Source organism: Cucurbita maxima, unplaced genomic scaffold (assembly GCF_002738345.1).
Source record: "Cucurbita maxima cultivar Rimu unplaced genomic scaffold, Cmax_1.0 Cma_Scf00005, whole genome shotgun sequence".
NCBI classification, from domain to species: Eukaryota; Viridiplantae; Streptophyta; class Magnoliopsida; order Cucurbitales; family Cucurbitaceae; genus Cucurbita; species Cucurbita maxima.
Window position 1 is genome coordinate 5,235,281 of NW_019272021.1, and position 18,570 is coordinate 5,253,850.

Here is an 18,570-nt window from a genome sequence, read left to right on the forward strand (position 1 = left end):
ACAATATTTAAATAACTATTTTCTTTTAAATATTCTCTTTTAATTTTTTTTTTATTTATTCAACTTAAAAATTGCATGAAATGAATCAATCTTCGACTTTTGAAATGATAATTAGTGTCTTATTAACTAAGTTCGGCTCAAATTGTTACCAAGTGATTTTTTTTCTGTAAAAAACTATGAGTTTGTCCACAGTAATTAATTTCACGAGCACGATAATTTTAAAGGGCAGGAACAAGATTGTGAAACGAACACTTTACAAAAGTTAAGAATGATTTGGGATTTATTCAGAAGAAAGGTTGCAAAATTGGATTAAGACTTCCACTTTATAGAGCAAAAGTTGTAATCCAACAAAAATATATATTAAACCAAACTTAGTCAAAATCTTTATATAAAATTCAGCTATAAACCTTAAAATATTGACTTACTTATCATCACAATGGGATCCAAATCATTCCCAATAGATATATAGTCTTTTAATGCATATCTATTAACAAAATAAAATAAATACATTATTAACTCGGGTTTGAGTTAGATTATGAACTTATTTGAGTTGGGTCGAGTCCCGATAAATGAAAATTTAATGCATTAGTTGGTTCATGAGTTCTCCTAAAACTAGATATGGTTGAACCAAACCAACCCAAATTTATAAATTTTTATTTCGGGTATTTATCTTTTATTACTGACAAATAGACTTAAATAACTCGAACCAATTCATTCGGGTTCGGTGCAACCACACAATTGGGTTAGTCTAAAGAAATGTGAGGCTCTCGAACATGGGTCACATCAAATTCTCTCTAAAGGCTAGACACGTGGATGAACAAAGAGGCTCACAAGACTTTGACTTTGGAAGTAAATGGCAGTGGATGTCGGCCAAGTTCAACCAATCACTTATTCTCTTTGTTAACAAAAAAGTCCAAAACTTAGTTGAAATAAGAGAATGACCCCACAAGCCCCTCCTCGCAAAAAGTTAACGTTTCTAATTTTATTTTATATTGAATATTTAAAAAAATCAATGAATTTGATAAATTTAAATTTCTAAGCTTGAGATTATAAAACGTGACATGGTAAATATTAGTATATAGTTTCAAAGACATTTTTGCCCTTTGTTTTTTACTTCAGTAAATAAAATATGCTTAACAATAATTACCATTTAAAAAAAATAAAATTAAAAAATTACATCAACTTGCATTGATTATTTCACATGGTTAAAATTATTGGGTTAGTTTTCTTTGAAAATTTTTATTGGTTGCTAATAAAATTTAATTTTTTTTAAAATAATATATTTATAGTATAAATATAAATATTACTCGATCATCCAAAAATATTTATTTTATTATTTTTTGAAAGTTCATAACAAGATAAACTCGTTCTTATCTAAAGAAAGCTACAAAACTATGGTCATAAAAACAAAGCTATATATAAGTTGATTCGTAGACTCGTTATTTTTTTTTTCAATTTTGGCACTTGAAAGATATACGACAATTACATTTTCTTTGACTTTATTTCTTTTAAAATGTCAATTTCTCAAAAATAGAAATTATATTATTTCATTTTAACTTATATTTTTAATTTTATATATCTACTAATTATATAATTTAAAATTTAAAATTTAATTAATTAATTGATATTTTGATGATAACAAACCTACACTTACTTAATTATCAGTATATTGAATTGTCCACGGTATATATAAGTTTGGGAATGAAATGTATTTTTTAATCACTCAAATCAGAGTTAAAACAGAGAAGTTTCAGTCGAAATAAGATACCTGATGTGATGATGTGGCGGTAAAATTGACATCATGGACCAATCATACACTATCAAATTCGGAGTTCGTTGCTTATTTGCTTAGTAACCAATAACATCCATTTCCTAAAACCTATTTCGGAACGTTTTCTAAAACTTTTTTTTATCATTATTTTAAAATTTTTATTTTCATGAATAGGGTCGAAGACTTGAACATACGTTGTCTGTGCCAACGACAACCCAAATTCTAGTTGATTGACTTACTTTAAGGTGAGAGTAAATACCCCACGATCACGTTGCAAGTCTTAACAGAGTGCAATTGTGAGAGTTGGTATTATTTTTCAAAATTAGTCGATATATTATCGATATAAATTTGAATTTTATGACTATCGTACCTCTAAACCTCTAGCATTGTGTTTAGTACATAGATACAATGAGTAAAAATACATGTTCCCGACAATAAGTTTAGGATTCGTTAACGATATATTAATTAATTGAAAAATCGGTCAAATCTCGAGTAAACTATGGATCAGATTGGTTTAATTAAAATAATACCCTTAAATTCAAATTTAAGGCAGATTTGGACCAATGTAGGGCTAGACTTTAATAATTTATTTTTAGAAAAATAATTTTAATAAATTTGAATAATCAATGGGCAATTATTGGCGAACAATTTTCATGTGAACATACAGTAAAACTCACTCACTCCTCACATAATTTATTTATTTATTTATTTTTAAATTTCTTGATTTATACATTATAGAAAATGCAAGTGTGACAAGAATCCCATTATGTGGGGCCCACTTTAAATTTTTTTGGCAAGAGTTATTATGGATTTATTTATTTTATATTTTTCTTCGCTTTTTTTAATTAAAAAAACTTAATTATTTATAGCAAAACTATTTCATTTATTAATAAATATGATCTAAAGATTTTTAAATTATCTATAAGCAATTTGTATATTAAATATTTTTTGCTGTACCCTAAAAGTGGATTTTTCTAATAAAAATAATACTATATATTAATTCAATTACAACTGTGGAATGGATAAGGTATTGTTAAAAAATTATATTATATTAACTTTGATGGAGTAAAATATTTATTTATTTATTTTACAAGATGCGTTTAACAGTTTAAAAATAAAATAATCACCTTAACGAAGAGTTCAGGTAGAGTTTAAGAGTCGACTTAAGTGAAAATCGACACTCCAAGATTGAGAGGTTACCAGTCATACAGTAGATTTACCAGCCAGACACACTGTAAGACTAATTACAATAGGTCGAGAGGTTATAATTTCGATTTTCGTGTTTAAATTTTTGGAAGTGAACGTAGAAGGTTTAGATGATGATTGGATGTGAAGATTAACTAAATACTGTCTTGAAAATCGACTATAGTTAAACATTGTGAGCATTATATCAGAGGTGTTTTAAAACTGTGAGATTGATTGCATAATAAATTCGTTAAAAATAAAAATAAATAAATAAATAAAAAGTATATATATATATATATATTTCATTAAGAGGAGAAAAGCCAAACCCAAGAAGAAATCCTCAATGAAAATAGAGGTCAGATTTCACTGCAGGCCAAACACATGTGCCATTAAAAAATTAAAATAATGAAAAAATGAAAAATTAGAAATAAAAAAGCATCCACATACCTTTTTCCTTTTTTGTTTTTTTTAATTAAATCAATAATTTAAAGTGGACCCCACAGATCTGGCTTTAAAGATCTGATGATTAGGCAGCCAGACTCCAAAATCCGCCAATGTGGACCGTCTGATTTCGACATCACAAAGGCCTAGTGGCGATCTTGATGTAATGCTTAAAGAGTCGGCCACTTTTATTGGGCCCCTCGACTCTCTCATCCCGTGAGCGTAATGGGCCCATGGGCTTTTAGGGCCCACTCTTCAGGCCCATTACTCTTCGTGACATATTGCTTTATGTCACTATTAAATCACCCAATTAATTACTGTATATCTTTATCCAGAAAGTGACGGAGAGTCGTCTATTTTTAAGATGAACGGTTGAGATTTTCCCCCCATGAATTTATTTAGTAATGTTACTGGAAGGTTTTTGCACGTGTGAATAAATTAGTGGGAGATATCAAAAATAAAATAAAACACGCTATGCTACACGTGGGAGTGACGACTTGGATACACGAAACGACGACGTTTGTAAAAGCCATTGGCACGAATAAATAAATATATAAATAAATTGTATGCATGGTGAGTGTTGAGGCATGACGTCAAATAATTAAGCAAAGATAATCAACCTAATTTTCAGTGAAGTGGATGATTATGCCATCTAAATCAGGATATTTTGACTCTTAATATAACAATAAACAAATAAAATATAAAATATATTAAATTCATTTAACTCGTTAGCTCCTCGAGACCAACGGTAACTACCCTAAATTTCCATATATCTAAGATAAGACAATTACAAATTAAATAATTTAAATAAATAAAATGCAAACACCCTATCCTAACCAAGACTCGGAATTTTAAATATGCAACTATCCTATGCACGCTCCACAATCTCTGATCACCATGTCGTCGTCAACCGTACATGAGCGCCTTACCTTTACCTGAAAAACAATATGACACACGACTTGATATTTTGACTTTTCGACTTGTTAGTCCCCTCGAAAACTCAGTGCGACGGTTAAACATTCTTAGACAAAAGAGTAGTCATTGTGAGCGGGGAGGGTTGATTCTCAATTAAGAGAGTCACCGATCCGGACCACACCAAGCCAGTGTTAAGTAAATAAATAAATATAAATATAATCCTTATTTTGATTATAAAATTTTAATATTTAATAGGTTTGAAATTAACATTTTAATAATTCAAAATTTAAATAAACTGTTCTAATTCGTTAATTTTTACCATTAATGCATTATTGTCCTGAATTTTGATTTTCTTTTCTCGTTAATAATTTCCTTAAAATAGCAATAAAACATATATTTCAATGATTTAATTTAAAAAAAAAAAATAGAAAAGACAAAACCCAGAAAAAAACAAAGACGAAGCTTTCTTGTTCATCATCTTCTTCAATGGGTTGATTATTTAACGGAGTCTGGAATCGCGACTCCATTAACGACCAAGCGCTAAGGATCGGTTTGTTCATATAAATAAATAAATAAAATAAAATAAAAAAGAAGAAGAAGAAGAAAAAATTGTTTTATAAAAAGGAAAAAGAAATGAAAGAAAATGGGAGGAAAGAGAAGTTTGGAAGTTTCTGTTCCAAGTTGGGTATGGAACTCACAGTTCTCTCGTCTTTGCAACCACTAAAATCAGCCCCCACTCTTTCCTACACAGATGGGAATTGATCGTCTTCTTTGTCGGCCATTTTAGCTTCACAATTTCATCTCTGATTTCTGTTCTTCATTTTAATAATCCATTCGAACATCTCTCAACTCTCTTCTTTCTTCTTTTTGTTTTTGGTTCGACTAATTTGGGGGTTTCCGCTGGTTCAATATAATTTGGTAAAAGTGCGGAATCATTTCTCTCTGATTCTTCGTTGTTTTTAGAGTGCCAAGTGTTTGATTACAGCCGCAAAGTACTAGAGTTCGTGTTCATTTTTGTTTTTCTTCTTCTTCTTTCTGCCGAATTATTGATTGAAATTCGGCGACATCCATTATTGCGAAGGCCTTGAAATTCAATCTCGATCTGCTACTTTTTTCTTGTTCCTTTTCGTCGTCTTTGATTTATGAGCTCCATGGTTTTAAGGTCGTCGTTAGAAGATGTGAAGTGGAAGAAGACGTGGCCGAATTGCTGTGTTTATTATCCTTTCTTCGACGAGTGATGGCTATGCTATGAGGTACGTAGCTTGTTAAGAGTTTTTGTGATGTTTTGAAATGAATACTGTGGAGCTTTGAATCTGATATGAACTTGTTAGGAACTTTAAGCAAAAGAGATATCTATTTTCTTTGTGAGATCTGTTCTTATTAGGCAATGCTGTTTGTTTGAAATACTAGGGGGTTTCTACAGCTGCTATGTTGCTGGATTATCTGGTAGTTACTATGTCAAGGGGAGGATTCTTGGTCAGGATTGTTGGATTTTGGTTTGCAATCATTCTTCTTTCTTGTAGTTCACAAGGCTTGAACTTAGAAGGACTGTCTCTTTTGGAGCTGAAAAAGGCTTTCAAGGATGAGTTTGATAGGTTGAAGAACTGGAATCCTTCGGACCAGACACCGTGTGGTTGGATCGGTGTGAAATGCACGTCTGGTGAAGCTCCGGTTGTGTGGTCACTCGACTTGAAGTCGAAAAACCTCTCTGGATCTGTGAACCGTGTAATTGGTAACTTGATTCACCTAACTTATCTTGATCTCTCTGACAATGAGTTCACTGGAAACATTCCCAAAGAAATTGGTAATTGTTCAGGTCTTGAGTCTCTTTCTCTGAATAACAACATGTTTGAGGGGGAAATCCCACCTGAATTGGGGAAGCTTTCTTCCTTGAGAAGCTTAAATATTTTTAACAATCGAATAAGTGGTTCAATCCCGGAAGAGCTCGGGAACTTATCGTCACTTGTCGACCTTATGGCGTACACTAACCAGCTCACCGGACCGTTGCCTCGTTCTATTGGGAATCTCAAGAATCTTAAGAGATTAAGAGCTGGACAGAATGCTATATCTGGAAGCATACCTTCTGAAATAAAAGGGTGCCAGAGTCTTAACATGCTTGGCCTAGCTCAAAATGAGATAGGAGGAGAGCTACCAAAGGAGCTTGGGATGCTTCATAACTTGACTGATATGATTCTTTGGAGTAACCAGTTTTCTGGGACTATTCCTGAGGAGCTTGGGAACTGTTCAAGCCTCGAGGTGCTCGCCCTGTATGCAAATCATCTCGTTGGCCCCATACCAAAGGCATTGGGGAATCTCAGTTCTTTGAAGAAGTTGTATCTTTACAGAAATGGGCTTAATGGGACTATTCCAAAGGAAATTAGTAATCTTTCTCTGGTTGAAGAGATTGATTTCTCAGAGAACTCTTTAACAGGGGACATCCCCTCTGAGTTAAGTAAGATAAAGGGCCTGCGCTTGCTTTTCCTCTTCAAAAACCTGCTCACTGGTGTAATCCCTGATGAACTTAGCACCTTGAGTAACTTGACATGGCTAGACCTATCAATTAATGATCTTAGAGGTCCCATACCATTTGGTTTTCAATATTTGACCAAGATGTTACAGCTGCAGCTCTTTGATAACTCTCTAACTGGTAGCATTCCGTCAGGGCTCGGTCTTTTCAGCTGGCTTTGGGTGGTCGATTTTTCGGTCAACAACTTAACCGGGACGATACCGTCTCACCTTTGTCATCATTCTAACCTGAGTATTTTGAACTTGGAGTCTAACAAGCTTTATAGCAACATCCCTTCTGGAATCCTAAACTGTAGATCACTGGTGCAGCTTCGTCTCGGTGGGAACATGCTTACCGGGGCGTTTCCCTCGGAACTTTGCAGCTTGAAGAACCTTTCTGCTATTGAACTTGGCCAAAATAATTTCAGTGGTCCAATTCCTAAGGATATTGGAAGATGTCAAAAGTTGCAAAGGCTTCATATTGCAAACAACTTCTTCACATCTAGCTTGCCAAAAGAGATTGGAAGTTTAACTCAGTTGGTCACTTTGAATGTTTCATCAAATCAGCTCACTGGTCAGTTGCCACTTGAATTTTTCAACTGCAAGATGCTTCAACGACTCGATCTCAGCTACAACGTCTTTATAGGTTCTTTACCGAATGAGATCGGATCACTTTCGCAACTCGAGCTTCTCATCCTCTCAGGAAATAAGTTCTCAGGAAACATACCTGCAGGACTAGGAAACATGTCTCGTATGACCGAGTTGCAGCTCCGCGGTAATTTGTTTTCTGGTGAAATTCCGAAGGAGTTGGGATCCCTTTTAAGCTTGCAGATTGCAATGGATCTTAGTTATAACAATCTAACTGGGAGAATACCGCCAGAGCTTGGAAGACTCTCTCTTTTGGAGATTCTTCTGCTCAATAACAATCATTTGACAGGACAAATTCCTACAGAGTTTGACAACCTATCTAGTTTATCAGTCTGCAACTTCTCCTACAATGATCTTAGTGGACCTATACCTTCAATTCCTTTGTTTCAGAACATGGGCATCGATAGCTTCGAAGGCAACAGCGGACTTTGCGGCGGCCCTCTTGGCGATTGCAGCGGGGATCCTTATTCTCGTTCAACGCCATTAGAGAGTGCAAATACATCACGGGGTAAACTCATCACAGGCATTGCTTGTGCTGTAGGTGGGATTTCTCTCATTTTGATTGTGATTATTTTGCATCACATGAGACGTCCACACGAATCTTCGACGCCGAATAAGGAGATTCCGTCCTCTGACTCAGATTTTTACTTACCTCCCAAGGAGGGATTTACCTTCCATGATCTGGTTGAAGTCACAAATAACTTTCATGATAGCTATATCATTGGAAAGGGGGCTTGTGGGACGGTTTATAAGGCCGTGGTACCGACCGGGCAGATCATCGCTGTTAAGAAGCTGGCATCCAACAGGGAAGGGAACAGCATTGAGAACAGTTTTCAGGCTGAAATTTTGACTCTTGGACAGATAAGGCATCGAAATATCGTTAAGCTTTATGGATACAGCTACCACCAAGGCTCCAATCTGCTTCTTTATGAATACATGGCAAAGGGTAGTTTAGGTGAGCTAATCCATGGGTCCTCTTACTGCTTGGATTGGCCAACTCGGTTCACGATCGCGGTGGGAGCTGCCGAAGGACTAGCATATTTGCATCATGACTGCAAACCGAAGATAGTTCACCGTGATATCAAATCAAATAACATTCTCCTCGACGATCACTTCGAAGCTCACGTCGGTGATTTCGGTTTGGCGAAGGTGATTGACATGCCTCATTCTAAGTCGATGTCAGCCGTTGCAGGATCTTATGGATACATTGCTCCTGGTAAGTTCTTTGTTCTAACTCGAATATCAAAATTTTCACAAGTTTTTTTTGTAGTTACGAGCATATCATTGACATTTTCATCATGCAAACTAGAAGAAATCCTGAAGTAGTGTACCTATTCTATTCTCTTTTCTGGGTGCAGAATATGCTTACTCAATGAAGGTTACAGAAAAATGCGATATTTATAGTTTTGGAGTCGTTCTTCTAGAGTTGTTAACGGGAAAAACTCCCGTTCAGCCAATAGATCAGGGAGGTGATCTTGTAACGTGGGTGAAAAATTTTATCCGTGACCATTCATACATGTCGAGAATATTTGATTCTCGGTTGAATCTTCAAGACCGAAGTATCGTCGAGCACATGATGAGTGTACTTAAAATCGCTCTAATGTGCACGAGTATGTCACCTTTCGATCGTCCATCGATGCGAGACGTTGTATCAATGCTTATAGAGTCTAACGAGCAAGAAGTGAACTTCATTCCATCTCCGGATTCGGATCTTCCCCTCAAAGATAACACTGTATGACTGTTTCTCCATTCTTGGAAGTTCCATAATATGGCTGAAGATTGCTATAATTGCTGATTGGTCCTCCTGATATTTTTTCTAACAGGAAATTGATTGGTTTCATAGCCTTTTTTTTTTTCTTTTTCTTTTTTTTGTTGAAAATATGTGCATTGAGTTTTGAGTATTTGGGGGTAATTGGTTGAAGATAGGTATTCTCCAATTCTGTATTTTTTGTTAAAGAAACTAATACAGTTTTCATGTACAGGTGGTAATACCATCTTTCTGTATGTAAAACTATCAGTCTTATCAATAAAACTCTTAGAACTTCTTCCTTTCAGTTCGTATTCTAATGTTCTTAAATTTGGCTCAAAACTACTGTTAGAACGTTTAATATCTTAAATGGGTGATCGTACGATTTGCATTTATATTTGATTTTACTGAGATCTCACGTCAGTTGGAGAGGGGAACAAAACATTCCTTATATGGATGTGGAAACCTTTCTCTAGTAGACGAGTTTTATAATTTTGAGAGGAAGCTCGAAAGGGAAAGCTCCAAAGAGGACAATATCTGCTAGGGGTGTGCTTGAACTGAACGTTAGACCTCTAAGGGGAGTGGATTGTGAGATCTCATATCAGTTGGAGAGTAAAACAAAACATTCCTTATAAGGCGTGGAAATCTCTCCTTGGTAAACGCGTTTTAAAACCTTGAGAGAAAGCTTGAAAGGGAAAACCCTTGTAAGGGTGTAGAAAAGGTTTTAAAACGTAAAACCTTGAGGGGAAGCCCGAAAGAGAAAACCCTTATAAGGGTGTGGAAACTTCACTCGACAAGTTTTAAAACTTTGAGGGGAAGCACGAAATGGAAATCTCAAATAAGACAATATTTCCTACGGAGAGGTTTCTAGATATGACAGCTCCAATCAATCTAAAACCTTAAGTTGATGTCGGGTTGCAGTAAAGTTAATTTGATCGATACTTCATCACTCTCCTGCACTTGTCAACTTGAAAATTTGTAGAGCGTCATGATTGTTAATGAAGGATGAAAGAATGTTATAGTAGTTCGAACACAAAATCTCCTACTCTAATACAGTGTAAAGTCGTGAATAATCTTAAAAGTTTAAGCAATTGAGATACGATAGATGTCACTACGTCGATGCATAGGACTCTGTTTATAAGTCAAATTGGATTTTGATATGCAAGATTTGGTGGAAGAATGGCCTTGGAAAGAGCCATTAGTGAACAGAATAATCTCTTGACTTTTATAAAACTATTCACTCCAATTCTTTGCCCAAGTTGAGAGCTGACAACGAAATCTTCTATTCTTCACTCAAAAAATAGAATTTTTAATTCAACATTCTTTCATTTGATTAAGACATGTCGTTAGAGATGTCTAGGAATGGGGTCGGCTTCTTTGTCTCCATCTCGACACCGAAATAGGATGGAGATTGGAGCAGGGTTGGAGACGAGAATGAGGAATGTAATCGCTGCTCTCACCCCCATTTCGTAAACGAAAAAAAAAAATCTCTATACTTCCTCTCTCATTTTCGTTTAAACGGGATTCTCCACTATATACCGGAAAAGTCCCCACAAAGTCTAATCTTGCAAGTTATATAGACATCTCTCCATGATATCGAATAATATAGAAATACAAAATGAAAAAAAAAATGTTAATGTTTTAAGCAATATCACAATCTACTTACCTAAATGGATCCTCTGCCCGTAATGTGTTATTGGGCCGCCCGTCGGCAGAAAGAGACTTGTTCATCTTCTTGTTCTACATTTTCGTCTGTCGCCATCTCTCAGAACACTTCACTGTTCATATATATAAAATATATTTATTTATTTCTAATTTTAAAAGTTGACCGATAAATATTTGTTTTCTCAACTATAGGGCTGTAGGAAGCTAAAAAAAATCAATTATTATACCTAGATTTGATTTCAATAAAATTTTGACCAAATTTGGAATTTCCCATATTATTGCAATTTATTAGTATTATTATTTTTTTAATTTTGATATTGAATAATCGATATTCATATTAAATAAGTTTATTCTTCCAAAAAAAGAAAAAAAACTATTTCTTTCATGTAAATGGTTACTAAATTAAGTTTATTTTAATAGGTTACTTCTTCAAACATAATAAAAAGGTAGAAGCGTGATCGACACTTATACTGCTACTTAAAAAGACCTTCTACACACCCCTTATCAAATGATCAGGTTTGATCAAAATTTGTTATAGAAGTTGCTCCGACTTTGGAGTAACTTCTTGGAAATATAGAACTAGACAATTTCATTAGTTTTTGCATGACTTGAACTGGTTTAATAGTTGAGACAATGAGATTTTTTAGTTTTTACTAATTTGAGTTGTGTGGTTGGCAAGACCGGATTTGTATCATCTTTTTTATTATACAACCATTATGTTGATAACAATAATTCAAGTATCCTATTATGAAGCAAAATGTCATTTTTGCTAATATGGAAACTACTCAAACTCAAACTCAATCCAACTTTTAAAGAGATTTTTTTTATGCATATCTCTCTCAGGGATCGAGTAAGTTGAAATTTGTTGTAGAAATTACTCCAACTTTAGACTAACTTTCTAGAAAGATAGAATTGAGTAATTGAGAGAGCCGTTTACTTACCAAATCTCTTTGTTCTTTGAATTGTTCTAGTAGTTGGGTAGGAGAATCTTGTAACTTTGACAGACTAGAGGCGTGGGGTAAGTACGACAAGATTCATATCACATTTACATTTGTATGGTTAAAAAAACCAGCTAAACCAGCTTTCTTTTTACTAATATCGTTCCCACTCAAACGTAATCCGAATATGATGGTGCATTTTGGGATCTAAGCCCAATGGGAATGAAGGCATGTGATGTGTAAGATATATTGCTTGAAGGCTTCAGTCCTGATGTGAAAGAATGGCTCATAATTGGATAAATGGCACTCAAATAGAAATTGCCCCCCACATAAGAAAGCATGATGAGGATTTTCTTTAGCGCAGTTCATCTATATATCAATTTGGCTCTCTTTAGATACAACAAAAATTGCTACAAAAATTGCTACCATGGCATATTTTTAAGCCTCCAGCTCAAACAAAAACATCTATCATCAAACATTATAATAAATAATAAAAAAAAAAGGAAGAAATCTAATCTTGGTAGATAATATATAATAAAAGTTGATTGCATGATATGATGCTCCAATTTCAAATCAAGCTAGTTATTGCATCTAAGAAAGAAATTTAGAAAGTTAACCATGATAACAAAGATTTCACATAAACAAATATGGAGTTGTGAGGTGTAATAGTTTAACTCTACCGCTAATATATATTGTCCGTTTTAGCACATTATAAATGGTACTAAAGTTAGACACTGACCGGTGTGCCAACAAGGATATAGGACCTCCAAGGGAGATAGATTGTGAGATCTCATATTGACTCGAGAGGGAACAAAATATTCTTTATAAAGATGTGGAAACCTATTTCTAATAGATGTGTTTTAAAACTTTAAAGATGACGACGATACATAATAAACCAAAGCGAACCATATCTATTCGCTGAGGGATTGGAATTTTGGCTTACCCAACCATCTTGGGCTGTGCAGGGCATAGGAGGTTGGCGCCACCAAGCCAACAGAAACTTAATCCTCCACCAGAGGAAATGTCTAACCACCTTGGTGGAAATTTAATCCTCAAACAGTTCACTATTGTGGATGTTTCAATTTAGCCTACAGACTTTTGATTACATAGGCACTAAAAAATAGACCACATTACCAAACAACATTATTATCTACTTTGAACCAAAAAATTTAGTCACGATCTTAATAATTAGCATTTTCCAACAGATTGATTGCACCATAAACTTAGTAATGTGATGGAATTACCACTCCTAAATTTGTTATTGTTACTTCTGCCTCCCATTTGTCCTTTGTGAACAAATATTAAGAAACATTTCTATTTGTTATTTCTCTCTAACTATCCTTCCTCTTCATGACTCTCGCAAGTCTTTACCTTAGTAACCAATGGCTATCTCTTCTCTTTGCATCTAACTTTGGTAGTTTTGTTCTCATCAAACCTCCTTTTAAACCCACCTCCTCCACCCTGGCAACTCTTTTGTCCTCAAACATTGCTCTAAAAGTTTAGCTGGGTCTAAGATCATTGAGCCTATCAAAACTATGAGGCTTGCCTAATAAATACTACAATATTCCAAAAATTTTGAGAACTGGAAAGGCTAATGCTATTGGATTTCAGAGTGAATTGAAATAAGTAGCTTGATTGATCGTTGACCAATCAAAGAACTTGCTGATTCTGATACTTGATTAGTTTTTTCATACTATACAATCTCCCTCTGTTTCCTCTATTTCAGCATGTGTTTGGCTCTCACTAATTGGTTTCTAACTGGTTTCTTAAAATCTTGATTAAAAAAACGAGTAAAAATAAATATGTAAATAAAATAGGCCCGAACTTTTACCATTGACAGAGGGAAACAATGGTTTTGAGTTAAATAGCAACACCCTCGAGGCCTCTACAGCCTTCATTTTTATGATTTATCAGTAAAAAAAAAAAAAAAAAAAAAAAAAAAAAAAAAAAAAAAAAAAAAAAAAAAAAAAAAAAAAAAAAAAAAAAAAAAAANTGGAAAGGCGATTTGACAGAAGAAATCAATCCCTAATAAACTGCCAAAACACAGCCCAAGACCTCCGTCAAGTCTACAGAGAAAAATAGGCTAAAAGTTACAGAAATAAAAAGGAAAATGGAGACAGTAAGATCAAGAGCATCCAAAGAGCAGAGAACTCTTCAGTAGTGAACGCCTGATTTCACGTACGGAATAACATGAAATGCAATTATTATCGACCATTATATGCCACAAGATTGCTGAACAAACATTGATTTATTATTAATAAACTCAAAAGGTACACGGTACAAAAAAAAAAAAAAAAAAAAAGGTGACCTTTACTAGGAAATACTGCCCTAAGATAACCGGGGAATTCAAATTCCTTCGCTACACTCATATTCATGATTCAAAATAGCCTTCCTTTCCTGAACTACATTATAGAATCTAGCTTTGGAAAGGCCAAGATTATGACAGTAAAAGTAAAACTAGTAAAGAAGAAGAACAGAGTAGAGTGAACTTAGCTGGTCTGGTGCTTCACCACGAGAAATCCTTCTTCCAGTTTACTTCGTCGTCACTGAAATAAAACCCATCTTCCAAAACCAACCAAGAGCATTTCCTGAGGGCACTACAGCGATATATATCTCTTGGTACCTTGAATGCGTCAAAACTCTTCCTCGTACGGTCAAGCTTGACAGTGCATGAGAATTGAGAGGTTGTAGTAATCCAGAAGTTGGTCCTGACGGGCCAAACGAAATCATCGTGCTCCTGGAGCGCACGCCCGCCAATATCACTGTCTTTAGAGGCGCACCATATCACCAGAGGTAGTGAGGAGTTGTTTGTGAAGCCATTGATCACACGGACTTCGTATTCTATGCCATACAGTTGCTCTGGAGGTAACAATGACATGAAAACAGTGAAGAATGGAAATAAAATGAGCATCAGAATGCTAATGAGAATCTTCATGATCATGAAGAATGGAAATTGGAAATTTCTGGTGTAAACGATGGCAGTCTTGTTCAAGCTTTATATGCTCCCAAAATGGTAATTCTAGGCTATTTACGTTCTCTATGATGAGAATGTACTAGTTCGGTGAAATGCACTTCCACTATTCATATTCTGTGTTAAATATGAAATGAAATGGTTGTGAAAACTAAGATATCAGAACCGTATTTTATCTTTTCTAGATATTCTTGTAAACAAATCAAGAGAGGATTATATGCTCCTCCATTAATTTGACACGTTTTCTATATATCGAACATTTGGAAAAGACATATAGACGCAAACCTACTAGCAGCGACGCGGCGCGTGATTTTGTTCAGAACTTTCTTTAGGAAAATGATGAAAATCTTAAATGACAGTGTTTTCAAGCTAGACCCCCTGAAGAAAATGGCAGTGTACTATAATAATCACACCGTGGACCAAAATATGCGATGTGAATGAGCTTTATGCAACACCAACGCCAATAGTTCAGAAAGTACTTTCCGATTACTATAAACTTCAATAAAAAAAAAAAATACTATACTATAATCATCCGAAAATCTCAGTGCTCATGTAAACACTTCGAATTCACAAAATTGAATATAATAGTTTAGAAGCTCTTCTATAATCTTTTATTGAAATGGGGTTTAAAAATCTAATCGATCAATAAATCATACATTCATAGATATAAAATAATAATAAACTAATACTCGTTCCAAAAAAACATGTTTTTCTTTCCAAAGTGTTTCAAAAGTGAAAATTCTAGACAAACTTGTTATGTTCGTTAACAAGTTTAGTTTTAAAAATAGAAAACTAAAAAGAAATTAGCTTAATTATCTACCAAATTCTAGTTTCAACTATTCCTTTTATCTAAGGTCCCTGAGAAAGAATATTACTCAAATGCTACCCTTGGATCCAAGGACTACAAGATACTCGAGACGATTATCGATTAACTATACTCTTGCTTCGAAAATAATGACCCAACAAATTCAGAGTACCTGTACTTATAGGGTCCACTGAAAGTACCTCCTTCAAAAAATAATCTTCGTGAGCTCCGCGGACATTTTCAGGTTGGAAAGCTGCGGTCAAAGTGTATGTCAAAGTCTAGATCATTGTTCATCATACATACTACACAGTCTACTTTACTCCAGACTTTTTTTTTCAAAAAAAAAAAGAATACCGACTGTTCAGTGGTGCTTAAGTAAACAGTTACTGATCATTTTTTATAGAACGCTACGTTTACCATTTTCAGAGTTCGGCAATATATAAAACTGACCTTTATACCCTTACCCAAACAAGGTTTAGATCTCTCAAATTCACTCCCCCCATCCAATCGCTATCCTATGTATTAATATCAACTATTACGATATAATTTATATCAATCCACTTGTGGCACACTCCTAGATAAACTCAAATCTTCACCTACAGAACAAAAAATGGAAAAGAAAAGAAAAGAAAAGAAAAAAGATATGGTGCCTTATCCACTCTACGAACAAAATGGTGTCTGTCACAGTCCTATCGTGTCTAACAGTCCTTGTTATAAAATGACGGTTTCAGGTTCTAATTATACTTGGGTATAAAATGACGGTTCTAATTCTCCCATATTGAAACAATATCAGTCGCCTTACCATTATACTATATTGACGCCTCAATTTCTGTTCACTAGCAATGCATCACGTTCGACAAATCAGATTATTTGTTTCTACTTTCTCTAAGACTTCGCTACAGTCAACTCGTCTTTAATTAACTTTAGTACCTGAAATGGACCATAAAGCCAAATGCATCAATGGTTTCAATACATAAATAATGATCTCATTGGAAGTTTGAGTTATCTTAAAAGAGAGATGATTTGTAACCAACATCAATGGTAAACAAACCTAACAGTTTTTGGAGAGAAAATTACTGAGATGAGAAGTAAAAAAAAACCTTTCTAACCTTGGCACTAAAGAAAGGCTGTGAGGAAGACTACTTCTCGGCCTCACCACCGAGCACGAACCAATATGGTTCATTAGGTAACGACCGATGACAAGTGTGTTCCACTATGCAAACTGGCATTCGGTTCCTTCTACAAAAGAATGACTGGCATTCGGTTCCTTCTGACGCAATATCTACTATTTAAAAGTGTGAATAGATATGAAAATATTATTACTCAACGAAAAAATACAGATTCAAGAATGAGAAATAAAATTGGGATCAAAGGTACTTAATCTTAGTTGATATTCACAACCTTATAGGATAAATATAAACTAACTAAATCTAAATCTTGATAATAAAATAAAATATACTACTATTCAAATTTATTCAAATTTAAGTGGTTTCTAATATTTAAAATATATTTCCTAATTAATATATTCTTCAAGATTACGAATATCATATATTCCATAACTAATTCAAACTCGAAATAAATTGCACTAAATTCTGACCGCCTCCCTTAGTGCAAGCTTATTTCTTAATAACTCCGAGAGCTTTTACGAAAAACTTCAAACTTTACTTTGGCAAGTGCCTTAGTAAATATGTCTGCAACTTGCTCATTAGTATGTATTTCCTGCAATTCAACATCCTGCGTTAACACGTTCTCTCGAACAAAATAATCTACGAAGAATTTCTTCCAGCTAGGCTTGCATATGGACTTCTTAGGCACGCCACCACCTGAATAAGACACTGACACATCATGTTCATTGATTTCCTTCTTAATAAATTCTACATCACAGGATTCAATCCGGTAATCTTCTGAAAATATCTAATTTTGAGAGTATTTGACACTTCCGATCTTAAAACAATCTTCCCTCCAATGGTCTTAAACTTTGAGGCTTCCACAGCTATAAAAGCCCTTTCACCATTTGAGTCCACGTAAAGTCCACCCAAAATATACAAAGCATCTACATTGGCCAAGCTTCAAGTTGATTGCCTTCTGAAACACCTCAATTGCTTGCTCATCTTCCCCCATTGCATGCAAAGCGGAGGCCAAATCACAGTGAGCATCAGCATAATCTGATTTCATGAATATGGTTTCTTCCAAGGCTTTAACGGCAGGATCCAAATTACTGATATGACCCTCCAATGATTGAATCTGAGCTTTTGATTGCTCCAATTCTAATGACAAAGTGTAATAATTCATCTCAACTTGGGCAGACTCAGCATACTCCATACACTGGTGAATTACATCTCTGGCAGACTGCAAAAGGTCTTGATCTTCTGATCTTTTTTACCACTCAATATCTACGCAGGAGCTTTATATCCTTGGTCAAGGTCCAAGTCATCCTTACTATGATCACCAAGGGTGCTTGAGCTTCTGAGGAAGGTACTCATCTTCTTCAGCTACCCAACCATCATGCTCATCACAAGCACTGTCACCATTGTCACTAGATGCATAGTCCTGACTTAAGAGGGTGTCAAATAGATCATCCAAAAGCCGCCGAGTTCGTGGCTTATCAACATCATCTTCCACATGGTCAACGTCTGCATCCTCAAAAATGTCGTCGCCAAAAGATTTGTTATTAACAATATTCTAGCTTCCTGTCGCCTTCTCAGAATTCTTAGTCACACTAAACTTATTATCCATTGAACCATCCTCCCCTTCTTCACATAAATTTGTCTGAACTACAAAATCTTCCTTCAAGTCCTCAACATCAAAACAAATTGTGGTAAATCATCATCATCAAGCCGTGCCGCTATTTCTGGGTTAGGCTGGGGCTGAGCATCAGTAGCCGAATTCTGCAAATTGGTAGTTTGATCCAAATTCTCCCTGATGAGGAAATTATTATCCTCAGAGGGGAGGTAAAGACTGTCAAGATCGTCAAAGGTT

At 34.8% G+C, this 18,570-nt stretch overlaps 1 protein-coding gene and 1 long non-coding RNA gene across 3 annotated transcripts; one reads left to right on the plus strand and one right to left on the minus strand.

The window, feature by feature from the left end:
• Positions 1-4,836: 4,836 nt before the first annotated feature.
• On the plus strand, positions 4,837-9,523 carry LOC111479654 (probable leucine-rich repeat receptor-like protein kinase At2g33170). The gene is made up of 3 exons (XM_023124434.1): positions 4,837-5,565; positions 5,723-8,681; positions 8,824-9,523. Exons 2-3 carry the CDS (start codon positions 5,741-5,743, stop codon positions 9,201-9,203), a joined length of 3,321 nt encoding a protein of 1,106 aa, XP_022980202.1. The 5' UTR covers positions 4,837-5,565; positions 5,723-5,740; the 3' UTR covers positions 9,204-9,523.
• A 4,527-nt stretch (positions 9,524-14,050) lies between these two features.
• LOC111479835 lies at positions 14,051-16,844 on the minus strand. Of its 2 annotated transcripts, XR_002717704.1 has the most exons (5): positions 16,701-16,844; positions 16,394-16,521; positions 15,764-15,844; positions 15,076-15,164; positions 14,051-14,674 (listed from the first exon to the last, which is right to left on the minus strand). It is a non-coding gene; the product is annotated as an uncharacterized LOC111479835 (long non-coding RNA). The 2 variants fall into 2 exon arrangements; XR_002717703.1 differs by lacking the exon at positions 15,076-15,164.
• Positions 16,845-18,570: the final 1,726 nt, after the last annotated feature.

Excerpts from the sequence above, each read along its gene's own strand:
- LOC111479654 (XM_023124434.1), top strand. The coding sequence starts at position 5,741 with ATGTTGCTGGATTATCTGGTAGTTACTATGTCAAGGGGAGGATTCTTG. Across the intron at positions 8,682-8,823 it reads TTATGGATACATTGCTCCTG|AATATGCTTACTCAATGAAG; the intron begins GTAAGTTCTTTG and ends TTCTGGGTGCAG.